Source organism: Brassica rapa, chromosome A02, assembly GCF_000309985.2.
Source record: "Brassica rapa cultivar Chiifu-401-42 chromosome A02, CAAS_Brap_v3.01, whole genome shotgun sequence".
NCBI classification, from domain to species: Eukaryota; Viridiplantae; Streptophyta; class Magnoliopsida; order Brassicales; family Brassicaceae; genus Brassica; species Brassica rapa.
In genome coordinates, this window is record NC_024796.2 from 14,733,007 (window position 1) to 14,749,963 (window position 16,957).

Below are 16,957 nucleotides of genomic sequence, written 5' to 3' on the forward strand. Positions count from 1 at the left end.
TTTTTTTACCGAATTGGCCTTAATCGAAACGCTAGGCTTGCGAGTAGCGTTTACGCGGGCGCGTTTGCGGCTACGCGGACGCGTTTTAGAACAAGGTATATATCCTTTCTTACTGTTATTATTACTTAAGAGATGCTTCAAATAATATGTATAAATGAACACATAGTCATTGGCAGGGACGAGTACATCAAATATGTTGAGGCACAAAAGAGTAATGGACTATATATGCATGTTTTCATGATCGGAGCTTCTATCCTTGTAATTTGTACTAGTGCTAACATTATTTTATAGTTTGGATAGATGTTTAAGTGTTCATGTATGGAAATCATTCGTAGTATGTTCATGAACAATCGTGTCTCGTAATGCTAACTGGCCTATATTAAAAGTTATAACTTTTTTGCCGGGATACCATTCGCTAAACCATTGACCGTGGAAAGAAATCTATATATATTTGGTGGTGCTCTTCCAGTTTCGATCTTCTTACAACATATAACCTATTTTTCATTTTATATTACCAAGTTTTAATTGTATTTAATTATATATAATAAAGCTTAAGAAGTATGTCGAGCATCTTTGTCTAGAAGATGATTTTTGTAGGAAGAATCCATCCTTTTATAAAGGAAAAAATATATCCTACATCATATACAGTATTGGGATATTTATCCAAATGAAATAGTTTTCTTAAGGAAAATATCTAAGACATATTTTATTGCTCTTTTTCGAAAGAAAGATATTGTAATTATCTTTGTCCAAATGTAGTAAACTTTGCTGGGAAACCCCTTCGTTCAGTAGTTTAACTGATGATTTATTAATGTTTCTACATCAATATATTTGGGGTTTGAGTTTCAGAAAGATGAATTATACAAACGAATAGAGCGATTCAAGATGGTGGAGTGGTGGAGTCAGACATGTAGAATTTAAAATAAAATTTTGAGTAATTTTCTTGGCAAATTCTCCTTTATCCTAAAGAAAAAAAATTGAAAAACTGATTCAGAACATAAAATACTAGAAGATAAATCACTCGTCAAGAAGCTAAAAGGACACCTTTCATCGAAATCAAAAAGAAGACAACTTTCGAGAGGAAATAGTGAAGAAAGATGGGGAACTTATTTTGCTGTGTACAAGTGGACCAATCAACGGTGGCGATAAAAGAAACGTTTGGGAAGTTCGAAGAGGTTCTTGAGCCTGGTTGCCATTTTCTCCCTTGGTGTCTTGGTCAGCAAGTCGCTGGTTACCTCTCTCTCAGGCTTCAGCAGTTGGATGTTCGCTGCGAGACCAAGACTAAGGACAATGTGTTTGTTAACGTTGTTGCATCGATTCAATACCGTGCATTGGCTAATAATGCTAATGATGCCTTCTACAAGCTCAGTAACACAAGGAGCCAGATCCAAGCTTACGTCTTTGATGTTATCAGAGCAAGTGTCCCCAAGCTGATTCTGGATGATGTCTTTGAGCAGAAGAATGAAATTGCCAAAGCTGTTGAAGAGGAGCTCGAGAAGGCAATGTCTGCTTACGGTTTTGAGATTGTCCAAACTCTCATTGTTGACATCGAGCCTGACGAACATGTCAAACGAGCCATGAACGAAATCAACGCTGCTGCAAGGATGAGGTTGGCTGCAAACGAAAAGGCTGAGGCTGAGAAAATCCTGCAGATCAAGCGAGCTGAAGGTGAAGCCGAGGCTAAGTACCTTTCTGGTCTTGGTATCGCCCGTCAGAGGCAAGCCATCGTTGACGGGCTACGCGACAGTGTCTTGGGCTTCTCTGTGAATGTTCCCGGGACAACTGCTAAAGATGTGATGGACATGGTGCTCGTTACGCAGTACTTTGACACCATGAAGGAGATTGGTGCTAGTTCCAAATCCTCTGCTGTGTTCATTCCCCACGGACCAGGAGCGGTTCGTGATGTGGCTACTCAGATCAGAGATGGCCTCCTTCAAGGCTCGTTCGCAGACCAGTCTTGAATTAGATGGACTGATCATCATTATATGTTATCTACTAAGCTTGCTGTGTGTTAAGATCCTATGATCTTGTGCTGAGAAACTCTCATGCTTTTAGGTTCTTTTATTTTTCGTTAATATATGACGTATTTGGGTGTACAAAAAAGAAGCTAAAAGGACACCATTTAAACTATTTACTATATACCTCGTCAGAAGAAAAGATAAAAAATAGTTAACAATTTTTTTTAAAGAAACTAGGGATATTAGTTAATTTGATATTCACTAAATGCTCGAGTTGAAATTTGTTTTAAGATTCAAGAATTTGGTTATCTGTTATGTCTTACTTATTAGTATGCGGTGGTATAGTTGTTTTTCGATTATTTTTGCTTTGGTATTGTATCAAATTAACTAATTGTCTAACTCATAATTATAGATGTACAAATGTGGATTTGTGATAAAGTTTGATGACAATACTGTTTTTTTTTTTTTAATTCTTATTCATAGTGGAGTGTGAATGTGTCAGAAAGAGGCCTATAACAACTTTTATGGTTTTGTGTATGGATTTTAAATATATATCATTTTGTATAATGCATACTTGTTCTACAACATTTGCTTGTAGACTAAAAAAATTGTTTTCTATATTTTTAAAAGAGAAAATATTTAGTCTAGAATATAACATGCACATATGTATTGACTATATATAAAAGTTGAGTGTTATTTTAAAATGACATATGTATAGAGATTTTTTAACCATTACTTCACTGACACAAAACATTTATAACTGTAAATACCTTCTTTTAAAAGCAAAACTAATAAAAGCGTATACAACAAATGTATTTTGATATATATTATATGCATCAAGTTATAAAGGTTGGAAACATTGCAAAACTGTTTGGAGCAAAGTTTTTAACTTCACGATTTTCATCTTGACGTCAGTTCAGTGTCGGCCCTGGCCACAAGCAGAAGAAGCATGGGCTTCCAGCTGACATGATAATAAGTATTTTCGCGGCCACATATTTATAAAAAGTGACTTTAGCCTAGTGGTTCTAAGAGAAATTACCAGTGCTATAGGTGCTGGGTTCAATTACCTTTAACTGCATTTATTTATTTTGGCCCTAAATATAAAATGGGACACATGTCACTCCCAAAACACACGAATTGATGACGTGGCTTCACGGGAGAGAGGCAAACATTTCTTTATATATATAGATTTCAGATAGTTATTCTATTATAATGAAAAATATTAAAAGCGATTATATCCCAAATTGAACCAAATACAAAAATAACCCAAAACATTAGTGAAATAACAACCAACCAACCCTTTATGACCAAACTAAAAATCATGTATGCACTTTTTCGAGTATGACTCCGTGAAGTCCTTTTTGTGGTTAGTGAAGTCTTCTCCTATGAGAGAATTCTCATATATTGAATCTTAAAAATAATTTATAAATTTATAAAAAAAAAATTTGATGGGAAAAATATTGAAATCATGTAATTATAAACATTTCTACATGATGTAAATTTATATTTACTAAATTTGAATTATTTTCAACATAGATGACTGAATGTAGATTGAGTCATGATAGTCTTTGGTTTAGGGTGTGGTAACATATGTTATAGTATTATTTGTATTTTCTAAGGTTAGATTTTGGAATCTTAACTTAATTTTTTTTTACTTATATGTGTTTAGTTTTGGGTACATTAAACATTTTATAAGTTGATTTTAAGTTTAATAAAGTGTTTTTTTGTTATTTAGTTAGTAATTTGATTATAAGGTTTGGAATACTTTTTTTTGTTATTTAGTTAGTTATTTGATTATAGGATTTGGAAAACTTTCCAAGAAGTCTTCTACCATATAATGCACTAGATGACTTACTGAAGACTAGGCCTGGGATTTATAACCGGAACCGGAAAACCGGACCGGAACCGACCCGATTTTGCCCGGTTCGGATTGACTTCGGTACAGCCAAAAATAACCAATGGATAATAATATAAAAATCCATGGGTAACGGGTCGGATCCGGGTTTTACCCGAGCCAAATCGGATATCCGATATATCTAGACTTTAAGTCCCGACATAACCGTTACACGCGTGGGTATGATACATCATACACAGTGTATCAGCTCGAGACAAACCCCAATTCCCAAAATACGAACCCTAGCTTTTCGATTCATCTTCTCCATTATAGCAATCGAGAATTGTGAAGGTTTATATACAAATAGAGCAACTGGTGTTATCAGAAATATTAAAGCTGGAAACATTAGTCGATTCTCTTCTCTCTCCACCGTCTGCATCTTCGAGAATTCATTCGGAGGTGAGCAACGACTTCGAATCTTCGATTGTTTGATACTTTGATCGATTAAGCTATATTGATTGTTTGATAAATGATAACTTTGATTCCTCAATCGTATTTGATAACTTTTGATCTGATAATGTCGAATGTTGATGTTTGATAATTCTTAGACTCTTAGTCGAGTATGATTACAGTTTTGATGTTTGATTGCTACAACTTATTTATTCAAAATTTGTATCAGTTCTTAACTTGTTCTTGTATGTATTATGTAGATGGATTCTTCTCCAACTCATGAACAAGACAAAGTCAACCATCAACTAATGGATGAAGAAATATCTTCAGATGAAGATGTACAAACACCGGGTTCGGGAAAAAGGAACGAGAGAGAAGAAGATGATGGTTCTAGGTCAAAGAAAAAGACGAGGTCTGATGTCTGGAACCATTACAGCAGGCTGCCAACCAACTACAACAGATGCAAATGCCGCTATTGTAAGAAAGAGTTTAGCTGTCCAACCAAGTCTGGGACCTCTAATCTGAGGAAGCACAAGAGCGGTTGTAGGGCATACATGGCGTGGAAGGCTGCAAATAAGTCCAGAGACCAGTCACAGATAAATGTCGATGAAGAAGGTAACGTGAGTCTGTCTAAGGTGTCTGAGGAAGTGTTCAAAGAAGCTACCAATGAGATGATAGTCTTAGGCGAGTTGCCGTTATCCTTTGTGGAGAGCTTAGCGTGGAAAAACTTTTGCAAGAAAGCCCAGATGGATCCGCCGGTATGTAGGAAGACTTGCACAAAGGAGATTGCGGCAATGTATATGGCGAGGAAAGCAGAGATGAAGAAGGTGCTCGGACAGAACAAGCAAAGACTCTCTCTCACAACCGATATTTGGACTGCTCCCTACACTGCGGTTAGTTACATGGTGATTACTGCTCACTTCATTGATTCAAGTTGGAAGCTTAGAAAGATGATAATTGGGTTCAAGAATGTTGACGATCATAAAGGGTCTACCATTGCAAGAGTCCTGATAGATTGTTTAGCAGAGTGGGATATAAAACGAGTCTTCTGCATCACAGTTGACAATGCCACAGCTAACACGTCGGCCTTGAAGAAGTTCAAGGAAGAATTCATGAAACATGGTGAAGATGCGCTGGTTCTAAAGGGTGAGTTCTTGCATGTTAGGTGTGCAACACATATTCTGAATCTGATTGTGAAGGAAGGGTTAACCGAGGTGGATGATAGCTTGACTGCCATTCGGAATGGGGTTCAGTATGTGAGGTCTTCAACCAATAGACTCAAGTCTTTCGAATTTCGGGTTGATAGTGGAAAGATGACTAGAGGAAGCCTTCCATTAGACGTCAAGACGAGATGGAACTCGACCTATCTCATGCTAGACCAAGCGATCAAATTCAGAGCAGCATTTGAGAAGATGGAGGCTGAAGACAAACCGTACAATGACTACTTCTTGGAGCTTGAAAATGGAAAAAAGAGGATTGGGCCAGCGACTAGAACAGATTGGGAAGAAGCTGAGAGGTTGGTGCACTTTCTTGTCATCTTTTACAATTCAACTCTGATGCTCTCGGCTACAAAGGGCATTACGTCGCACAAGATCTACAATGAGATTGTCACGATCACTAGGAATGTCAGCAAGATAAGCTCTGCGCCTGGTCCTGATGAAACACTGCGGGTCAATGCTTTGACGATGATGGGGAAAATAAGGAAGTACTGGAATCCATTTACGGAAGAATCTGAGTCTGAGAGCAGTAAGTCTAAGAGCTGTAAGATGAACAAGCTTTTGATTGTTGCTACTGTCTTTGATCCAAGAAAGAAGATGAATTTTGCTAACCTCTGCTTTGAGAAGCTCTATGGAAAAGAAAGCATCGAGTATACTCTGCTTTCTGACTCAATTATGGAGATCATGAAGCGCTTATATGAAGAGTACACTCTTGGATACAGCACAAGTGGTGGAGGATCAGGTGGTTCACAGTCGCAAGGAGGATCGTCTTCTCAAACCCAAACTCAAGACAGTGGTGCTGGTGCAGTTTTCCAGAGTCAAGTTATAGGCAGTGGTATCGGATATGAAAGAATGGATAATCTCTATGAGGAGCTTGTACAAGAAACAGGTACAGAAGATTCTAGTAATGAGTTAGAAGTTTATTTGAGAGAGAAAGTAGAGGTTTCAAAGGGCGGTACTGGACTTGGGACCGAGTTTGATGTTTTATCGTGGTGGAGAAGAAACAGTGTGAAGTTCCCGATCTTGTCTCAGATAGCTGCTGATATTCTTGCGGTTCAAGCATCATCTGTAGCATCAGAGAGTGCATTTAGCACTAGTGGGAGAGTCTTAGACCCATACAGGAGCTGCTTAACACACTTCATGGTCGAGGTGTTAGTGTGCACAGAACAATGGTTGAAATCCGAGATTCACATCAATGAGAAAGGCATTCTTACAATAGAGCAGTTACTTTCAGATGTGGAAACTCAAGATGATCTTATGAGAGGTATGATTCACTTCTTCTAAACTCTTTACATTTATAGTAGAGCTTTGAATCTTGAAGACTTGAAGTTTTGAACACTTATACGTTTCTGTTTTTGTTTTCATAGAGTTTGAAGCTGGATGCAATTTAGACTAAGGAGTGGCTATGGAGTATGGAGTGTGGACGACAAAGAGTGACTGTGTCATTTGTGATCATTTGCTTCGTTTCGTTTTTTTTTCTTGTTTAAGACATCAACTTCTTTATGTTTCTGTTGTGAACTTGTGATTTGCTTGATTTGCTTTCAGTTTTTGTTCTTGTTTCAGACATCAAGTATGTTATATTCTTGTTCTTGTTTGGTTTCAAAATTGGTTTTACATGTTTCAGTCTTCAGACATGATGTACGCCATGAGTTTGGTTTCAAAATCGGTTTTATTTCGGTTACTAATTTGATTTTGGTACGGTTTTAACCGAACCGTTTTGTATCCAATTGGTTTCGGGTAAAAGTTTGGATATTTTTAAACCGAAACATTGGGTACCCATTTTTTTGGATTGAATATGGTTACTTTTATCGAAAGACCGAACCGACCCGGAACCGCTCGTACCCGATCCGAAACCGAACCGTAAGTGTTCCAAGTACTCATTGGATACATTTATTAAATAACCGAAAACCCGGACCCGAACGGTTCTTATCCGGAACCGACCCGAATATCCGAAATCCCAGGCCTACTGAAGACTTCACAACAAATCTACTATTTTCCGCTCAAATTTTAGTAGAATTTAGGTTTTCTGCCTAATCATTAATTTAGAAATTTAGGTTTCTACCTAATGTGAAATCTTCCAAAACTCTTCCATAATAAATCTTCTCATGTATTAGATCTTTAAAATAATTTATAAATTTTATTAAATTATTTCTATAGGAAACAAAAATCTAAATCATATAACTATAGATATTTTTAAACGATGTAATTTAAATTTACTAAAATAGAGTTGTTTTCAACATAGGTGAGTCAATGTAGATTGATCATGATAGTCTTCGGTCTAGGGATTGGTAACATATGTTATAGTATTGTTTGTATTCTTAGCTTTAGATTTTGGAATCTTAAATATTTTTTTAGAAAAATTAAAATTGACTCATATGTGTTTAGTTTTTAGTATATTAAACACTTTATAAGTTGATCATATGTTTAATGAAGTGTTTGTTGATATTTAGTTATTTATTTGGTTTTATGGTTTTGAAAACTTCTACGGAAATCTTCTAACATGTAATGCATTAGAAGACTTATTGGAAAGTCTTTTACATAAGTTTTCTCATTAATATTAATTCTTTTTACTAGTAATTGTCAATTGCAAAACTAACATACGTAGACTTATTGCGACAGTGAGAAAACTTCATGTAACAATACAAAGGCTTCTCGAGAAGTCTTCTCTCAGGAAGTCTTCTATAAAAATTCAAATTTCTGACAAAATTCAGTCAATTGTAAAACTAACTTGTTTATTCGAGAAGAGTTCTCGAGAATTCTTCTTATTGTTTTTTGTTAACAAAGAAAAATTAGAAGACTTCTAGAAATCTTCTATAAAAAAACACACAAAAAGTCAATTGCAAAACTAACCAATGTATTGACCAGAAGATTCTGGAAGTTTTCTTGGCTAAACAGATCTGAAAAAAAAATCAAATATCATTTTTACATCCGGTGAGATTCATGTTTAGCTTTTAAAAGCACACAAAACTTCTTAATGGAAGTTACTCACTCATTCTTGACCATGAATTATGAATTTGAGTAACTCTAATAAGCTTATGGTTTTAAAAAAAAGGATTTTGGGATGAAATAAGAGATAAAGTGAAAGAGAAATGGTTTATGTGTGTATGAGATGAGGATATGAAGATGTATATGTTGATTTTAGATGTATTTAGAGCTTTAAATTGGTTGTTCATGGTGGTTAGTGTTTTGATTACAATGAAAATATTGTAAATAAATGAGAAAGATGACGGATGAATGAGTAAAACACTAATTTTTAAAGAAAAAGAAATAATAACATTTTCGTGAATAACTTGAACCTCTAAGATAAATAGGGCAAATGAAAGTTTAAAAAAAAAAATTAAGGGTTACTTTTTGGATTGACTCCAAATTTTGAGTCATATTTGAAAATTCTCTATGATAAATTTATGTACATTTTCTAAAACTAAAATTAATTGTTTTGGAAACTATTGGGAGTTATATAAAACTACAACGACCTAATAAAAATCAACCGAGGTTACATTAGTGAAACTTACATTTACTTGTAAACATATTATTTTCATGTTGTGTATATGTTTGTTAATGAAATCTATGTTACTAAGTCTATTTAAAATGTTCGTTATGATGCAGTTTTATTTGTATAATCATCATTTCCATGGTAATTAGCTCTCAATACATAATTGTTCAATAACATATTTACCAGTATTATTGTCATTATTCTTGCTCCAAAACTAGATATGATGTTATTATCTTTGAAAATTTAACGTTTTTGGGTTGGATTGTCCTTATTATATACTCTCTCTATTTTGTAAAGATAGATTTTTTTTAGTGTTTTCACAAATATTAAAAAAACGCATTAAATCACTATAATAAATGTATCATTTTTTGTAATTTTTAATTTTCAATAATTTTTAACCAATAATAATTCGATAAAGTCAATTAATTTTCTTGAAGATCACAAATTTTCATAGAAAATACAAAAAATATATCTTTGTGAAACAATTTTTTTAAATATCTAACTTAATAAAACATAGAGAGTATATAATTTTACTTAATGTGCGATTTAGGAATCTGATGAATTTGTCCATCTTTTTGTCAAGAAGAATTTATTCATCTACATTTTTCTTTACTGCTATATCGGCAGAACCTTATTTTATTTTGTTTTTAACGGGTTATGAGTGATCAAGTGAGAAAATGATAAAATGAAACATCAGACATTTTGTATAAAAATAATACATTAATCTTCATGAGACAGTTTTTATTTTTAAAGACATATTTCTTCCGATTTTTTTTGTATGATGTTTTAGAATATTTTTTTTGTTTCAGTTTATATGATGGTTTGAATATTTTCTGTAAAATTATAAAATTAACTGATTAAAAAAGTTAATGTGTAATTTTTTTGTCTTATTTGTTCTAAATAACAATGATTAAATGTTTTTCGGTTACTTTTTGTTGGTATCGAGCGTTTTTGATAAAATAGTTTTTTTAATATGTGTATTTATGCTAAAGCATCGTACAAAAAATAGAGATAGTATTATTAAAAAGATTGCTAGTTACTTGAAGTACTGACAACCACATGACTAACCAACAAGACTAAACTAATGTATATGTTAAACATGACAATATTCCTAAAACTTAATAATGTTATGTAGTTAATATGATGAGATTAATTTTATTAATCAAAAAGAACGTGAGAGATATTGACTTCATTTAATTTCCCAATAGAGCAAATAAAATTCGACCCATTGGACTGTAGTTTAACTATTTTCTTTGTTTTTTCCCTTGTCGTAATAGGTCAAACTTTAACTAAACTATGGTCGAGGGATAAGACTTTAATTGATCAGAGGGAGAATTAAACAGAATTAATGTCTTTGATATCTATGTCATTTTTTGAATTGATCAAATTAAATTCATGATGTTAACTATATAATATTATTAAATTGAATAATATTGTCATGCATATCATATATTTTATGTAGTTAGGTATACATTAATTTAGTCAGCTTAGTTATGCGGTGGTCAATAATTAGCGGAGCGATCATCTTCAGTTTTTATAAGAAAGCGTTACAAATAAAAATATATGTTGAAAGGTACATGAGATGCCACGTAGGAGGCAACTAGAGGAGAAACAAGTCTTGTGTTTAAGAAGAAAAGATTCGAAACAACACCCAGCTTCGCATTGGTAGCTGCAATGGTAGGTTCCTCGCCTGTCCACCCTTTTTAAAGTTTGATGTGAACTAATAATAATGTTAGATTCTTTACCAAAAATAATAGCATTAGATTTTCCATTATTTAATAATGACTATAGTATCAATAATAATAATGATTCTATTCCGATTTAAATAGTGACATCTATGAATAGGTTAGCGATTGGATAGCCTTGCAAGGATAGCCAGAAGCAAGAACCAACATGTACGGAGCATAACAAATAACACTATATTCTAAAATCAGTATACAGCACAAATAAACTGTTTTGTCGGTTCATTTTTTTTCGAGAAATAACAAACTTAAGACTAGACGATTGAAGAACAAATCAAAGTTTTATACATTGCTTGTCTTTAAAACGACTTAGGTGGTTAGAGTACAAAAAAGAAATATCACGGGCTTGCTAATTAAATGTATAGAAATACAAAGAGTTCCCAAAATAACATCATTGCTTTATAATTTATCAAGATGGTCTTTTGTCTTGTTATTCTCTAAGCATCGTAAGAAAATGGATGTCATCGAATATTGATGATAAGAACATATATGATTCTATTCCAATCTTTATTCATTTTGATTTGTTATTCCATAAACTAAACGTACAGAAGAAGAAGTATCTGGACAATATCTAGGGTGGCTTCAAGTTGTTTCGTCTTTTTTGGGTGTCTGGTTACTTCAATTATGTGAATGATGTCGGGCCAGGAATGCACTCGAGATCCCAACGATTGTTATTTTGATATTTTATGCTTTTTACGCTCTTTACTTTCTGTGTAAATAAGACACGACAACCAACGTTTGAGAAATCACATAGCATAGAAGAGAGACGATGGTCGATTTTGGGCTTAATTAGATGCAATTTTCGGGATACTTCATATTTATATTGATCTTTAAATCTTTGTTTCTGACAAAAAAAAATTTAAATTCAAAGTCCAAAAGAAACCCTATCAATATGCTACCATAGGCATAGATAATGTCTCTATGCCACGTTCCTAGATGACCTTTTACTCTTATTTTTCTTTCTTCCAAACAATTGAATTTTTAATCAGTTTTTTTAATTTTAGGAATACAACATGTCCATGGACAGATCCAGACTAATCACCATGTACGGTTCACATATCAGATGGACTCTCCTCTCTTATTTTGAATATTTAAATAAGATCTAAAATATAACCTTATGTCCGCGCGTAGCCACAGATGTTTAGTGTCGTCGAGTTGCTTCGAAGTCGGATCTTACCACTAGATCATCCCCATATGTTTTTTTATCCGTTTACTCTCTGTGATTTTGTCTCTTTACACAAACCAGTAAAATGTCACTCATTCTCATGTTAACATCAGTTCTATTGGATTTGATTACTTAAGAATTTTCCTAATCAAAGTTTTTAATATCTTTGACTAGATATATCTTTGTACAAGTTTGACCTATAATTGGAGTCAGATGGCAAGATAACTATGAATGTTTTTTTTCTGTTGAGACTTATGAAACGCTTTTGAGGGATCAGATATTTTATTTGATAAATGTTTGCAAATGTTTTCTAAGTTCAAGAGATTTGCCTAATTATTAACTATGGTTAATACATTTATTAGTCAACAATACTGCTATGCAACAAATTATTGTGACTTGCACGTATAAGGAAAAGCACAATATGAATAATTGAGTGCTGAGCAAAATTAAACAACCTGAAAAAACAATTGGTAAGTAAGAAGTATCTTAGAGCAACCTGGTGCAAATCTTCATCACAAGCAGCTCCTTCGACACTCAGGAAGCTGCTCTGTCACGGGACCATTTATCACATATGGAGACATCGTAACAACGTCCTTCATAACAGTGTGCATCTCTCCCCGCAGCAGGTGTTCAAGCTCATAGACCGAGATATCAAGAATGCCATCACTGCGAGACAGCAAAAGAGGAACTTCTTAGGACTAATGACCCTTTGGATTAGATGACCACCATCTCTAGTCCAAAATCTACTGACTTTCTTGTTTTTTATCTAATTTTTGCCAAGAAATAAGTGTGTAAAAGTCTTAACTTGTTTAGGACAAACATTTCATTAAGATTAATGATATTTACAGTTTAGCAAAAAAAGTATCTTAGAGCAACATCAACACTAAAAAAATCTGAAAGTGTTTCTAAATAATAAAAAATATTAAAAATCTAATTTTATAGTTATATTTGTTTTTAACATTTATGTTACTAAAACTGACACAAAAGTTCTAGTAACTATTTAAAACGTTTTCGTATGATAACTTTTTCAGTGCTCAATCTAACCTATACTAAAAGGGTTATATGAGCATCAGAGAGTGTGTCCACGTAGGACAATTAAATCATCCAATAGGAGATCAGATTTTCACCACGTCAGATACTCACCTACGAGATGTTTTGATTTTAGGGTTGAACCCGTCTTCCATCTCTGTCATTCGATAGCGTTGTTTCATCTCCTTCCCAACAATCCCAAAAGCTCCCGTTACATATTCATCGTTTTTTTGCATCTGTATTTGACGATTCAAAATCAGAATCCTATTTCAATTCATGCATCTGAAAATTAATGAAGCGCTGGCGATGAAAATTTGTCTTGATCAGAAGTCGAAGTCTTGGTGACATTTACGGCTGCAGGTTAGCTTTTATTATGATTCCTCATATGTTTTTATTGTTCGTTAATTTGGATTGGGTTGGTGATTTACATGTGAAGTTGTGGCTGATGCTGAGAACCAGTAGAAGCGGAAAAAGTCTCCTTTCACTGGTCAACATTTGATTTCTTAAGAAATTATCAAAGATTGGATGAGATCTGCGCTGGAGCAATGTTCGTTAGATGCAGGCCAGCGCCCCTGCTGATGTTTCAGAAACATATCTTTCTTCCCTTCTTGACGACAAGTTTCTAAGAAGCTTATCCGACGTTAGAGATGTGGATGAAGCTCTCAAGATAGTTACTATCGATTTGGATCCAACTGCTGCGGTTTATCAATTATCATGAAGATCAACCATTATTGATTCACTGGTGGTGGATGCATACCTTGAGATTGATTACGATTATGATGAGATTGATGAAGAAGATGAAGAAGGCGAGGGCTAAGGAAGAAGATAAGGGAAGAGCAGAAAAGGTACTGTGTCGTTTATATTCTAAACTAAAACCTTGGAATCTAACATTGGTGGTTAATTTTTTTTTTTTTGTTGCAGTCATCAGCTGTGCACAAGGTTTAACAAACACTTAGTTGAGACTTGAAACCGTAGGATCTCTTTCGTGTTGATCAAATGATCATGCAAGGTCTGTTGCTAACCTGAGCTTTTTGCGCATAAATGGCGTTGGAAAAGAAATAACCAACCACTAACACATATAATCGACTCCACTATCGTTATAAAACCCCTTACGTATTATACTAGATATTGTTTGATCAACTCTTTCACTGAGTGTTAAGGAGTTAGAACTAACCCTCTTTAGTCTGGAAACAGAATTAACCCTTTCGTCATTTTTAACCTCTTTACATATTATATTCTATTTCAATAGCTGTGTTAAGAGATATTTTGTTTCCATGTTTTCATGTCCATATCCCTCTGAAATTCATCATTAAAAACCTCTCAATCTTTAGCTTTTAAGAGAAATTTCAGAGGAGAAGAGACTGGAGAAGAGGCGAGAATAAACAGAGGTGAAGAAAAAATATAGGTCACAAAGTTGTGGTTAGGAAGAGTTTTGGGAATCGATTTATGAACATAACAGAAGTATTTAGATCTCGGATAATATGCCTATGGAACAATCAAGCTGCAAGGAATCCATAGAAACAAACCGTGTTCAAATCAGAGGTAAACTCCATTCAGAAATCTATTAGAAAGTTGATGAAAAGTTTATGTTTCTCTGATCTGGAAACCTGCAGTTCTACCTTCTGAGTTCAGTGTGAATAATGAATCCCTGAGTTTGGTCCGAGCTCTGTATTTCTCTCCTCACGTTTTTAAGTTTTCTTTTTTAACAGGAGCACTTGAGTATGAGATGGGTGATGCTCATATGGCTATCCAAGCCAGATTGAACCAAGCTTTGCATAAACTGAGCCACTCTTTGTATAACACTTATCATCTTTATAAATCAGGTATCAAACTTCTGTAGGTTATATTCAAAGAACTATGTTAGTTTCAAGAGCTTGGCATATTTCATGGTCGCTCTCCCATTGTGATATCATGTAGTCTGATGCGTCTTCTGCTAATAGCATCAAACATTCTTACATTTTCAAAGTTTTTTTTGTCTAAAGCCTTGAGTCTTTGTTTTCAGACAAAGCTATTCTCTGTTCTGCAGACGCTACATGTTGTTGTCTTCGTTGCGGCCAGGTGTGAGGGACCAGTTTATCGGAGGGTAAGCTTAAGACGCAATGTGAGGTTGACTCAGTTATGGCAATCTAGGAGGCTGAGGTTTTGATATTAAGGCACATGTTTTACGTTTCGTTACACCAAAGATTTTGTTCATGCTGAACCTATGGATTTGACGCTATGTTGAAACAATGACGCTATGTTGTCCTCTAAATTTGAAATTAAGGTATTACTTTATTTCGTGACAAAAAAAAAAAGGTATTACTTTATTATTATAGAACTATCTGGATTTTGTTGTTTCAGTCTCTCAGATTAGTCTCTTTTCAAGGTGGGTGTAATCAAATGGTCAGAGGATCAACAATACGATTAAGACTTTTCTTACTCTGCTGATCAAGTGCCTGAAGCAATATCTAAGAGAGTTTATTCATGTTTGATTTTTAATGTTGTTTTAAGGAGGGTGTGCTCCTTATTGATGTACGAAATCCTACTACCTTTTTGTTTGTTTCTCAATTATATTGGGTAGGTTAGTTAGTGTTAGTTTACTCTCCGGCATTTGTTGCAGGGTGATGCATGGTAATGCTTACCCTACCGAAGATCCAGAATGCTACAAGATTTTTGAAAAGAATGAGTCTGAGCAGCTTGCTTTTGGTGCCAGTACTATTATATGTTTTTATTCTTTCATTTGCAAGGCTATGTGTGTCGGAAAGGACTTACTTTAAGTGACTATCAATTACATGATATTGGTTGCTTCCTTGACGATTTTTGAGGGGGTTGGCGATGCTTTTGTTTCATAGTATATATTCTAAATCAGGGTAAGTAAACTTTCCAAGTCTGAGGGACTATTGCTGTAGAATTTATTAATAACATTCAAGGTTAATCTAAAGTTATAGTAAAGAATTATTCTAACATGATATATATGTATAAGATAAATTATATTTTCAAAAAATGATAGTCTAATAAATCAGAAAAAATAATTAATAAAAATACAGTAACTTTATCTAAACATACAATAAATTAATTATATATAAAGAAGCCATTATTTAAAACTATTCTAAAATTTAATGAGTGAATTTTATTTTAGAAAACCTAATAAGTTATTGGGATAATATTGCTTATTTAGTCTTCAAATATAAAATATTCAGTCATATATTTATTTAAATATTGATAATTAATATTATGTTTTGATTCTTTTTTTAACAAATAATTTCCTATTATAGTGAATTATATATTCATGTTCAATTATTTAATTAATAAGTTTACAATATAATATGTAAAAGAAGTAAAAAATACAAGTACATTCAATATGTACAAAATAAAAAATAAAAAATGTTTTGAGTATTAAACAAACCACAACAATAAGAACTCAAATCTACTTACCATATATAAAAAAGTTGAGCAAACATTTAAGAAAATGTATACCATTTCAATCATGAAAATCATGTCATGATAATACAAACTTATAAACTCTAACAAGACTAATAAAAAATAAAAAATAAAAAATCAAGAATTTTAATTATGTGTAGATGATATAAAAAAATGTGTTCTCATATAGAAAACATAACACAAAAAGAAAGATAATAACTAAAATAGTATAATGTCATAAAATATATTTGAAAAAAAAATTTAGAAAAATAAACGAATATCAAACGTTAAGTAAAATGAATATATAGTATCCCTCCTCACTTAAAATTTGCTAAAAGACAAAGTTCGAACAAAACAATTTTTTTAAAAAATAGAAAAAGTTCATTAAGCATAAACATCTATCTTAAAATGTAAAATATATAATATAAGTAAATACACAATTTTAAAAAAATGGAAAAAGTACATTAAGATTTAAATATCTATTTTAAAATATAAAATATAGATATTACGTAAATAAAAAATGTAAGAAATGGAAATAAACATTTTAAAAAATGGAAAAAATACATTAAAATTTAAACATCTATCTTAAAATGTACATCTATCTTAAAATGGTAGTAAATTATATAAAAATAGAAATACCACATTAAACAAAAAAATAAAAATGTATTTT

General features: G+C 33.0%; 2 protein-coding genes and 1 long non-coding RNA gene across 8 annotated transcripts; all 3 read left to right on the plus strand.

Annotated features, from left to right (window-relative positions):
• The first annotated feature begins 1,025 nt into the window (after positions 1-1,025).
• LOC103853445 (hypersensitive-induced response protein 1) lies at positions 1,026-2,103 on the plus strand. The gene has a single exon (XM_033284157.1). The coding sequence runs from the start codon at positions 1,098-1,100 to the stop codon at positions 1,959-1,961; it is 864 nt and encodes a 287-aa protein (XP_033140048.1). The 5' UTR covers positions 1,026-1,097; the 3' UTR covers positions 1,962-2,103.
• Positions 2,104-4,369: 2,266 nt separating this feature from the next.
• LOC117131960 (zinc finger BED domain-containing protein RICESLEEPER 2-like) lies at positions 4,370-6,319 on the plus strand. Its single transcript, XM_033285214.1, has 3 exons — positions 4,370-4,384; positions 4,503-6,266; positions 6,311-6,319. Exons 1-3 carry the CDS (start codon positions 4,370-4,372, stop codon positions 6,317-6,319), a joined length of 1,788 nt encoding a protein of 595 aa, XP_033141105.1.
• Positions 6,320-6,338: 19 nt separating this feature from the next.
• On the plus strand, positions 6,339-16,584 carry LOC103853131. 6 transcript variants are annotated; one of them, XR_004455059.1, is made up of 7 exons: positions 6,376-13,248; positions 13,325-13,733; positions 13,810-13,897; positions 14,220-14,430; positions 14,598-14,711; positions 14,891-15,151; positions 15,254-16,568. It is a non-coding gene; the product is annotated as an uncharacterized LOC103853131 (long non-coding RNA). The 6 variants fall into 6 exon arrangements; XR_004455058.1 differs by having other exon boundaries at positions 6,380-13,248; positions 14,239-14,430; XR_001957197.2 differs by having other exon boundaries at positions 6,339-13,248; positions 13,810-14,430; positions 15,229-16,584.
• Positions 16,585-16,957: the final 373 nt, after the last annotated feature.

Bases quoted from the DNA above. Each gene is read 5' to 3' on its own strand.
- LOC103853445 (XM_033284157.1), top strand. From the start codon at position 1,098: ATGGGGAACTTATTTTGCTGTGTACAAGTGGACCAATCAACGGTGGCG.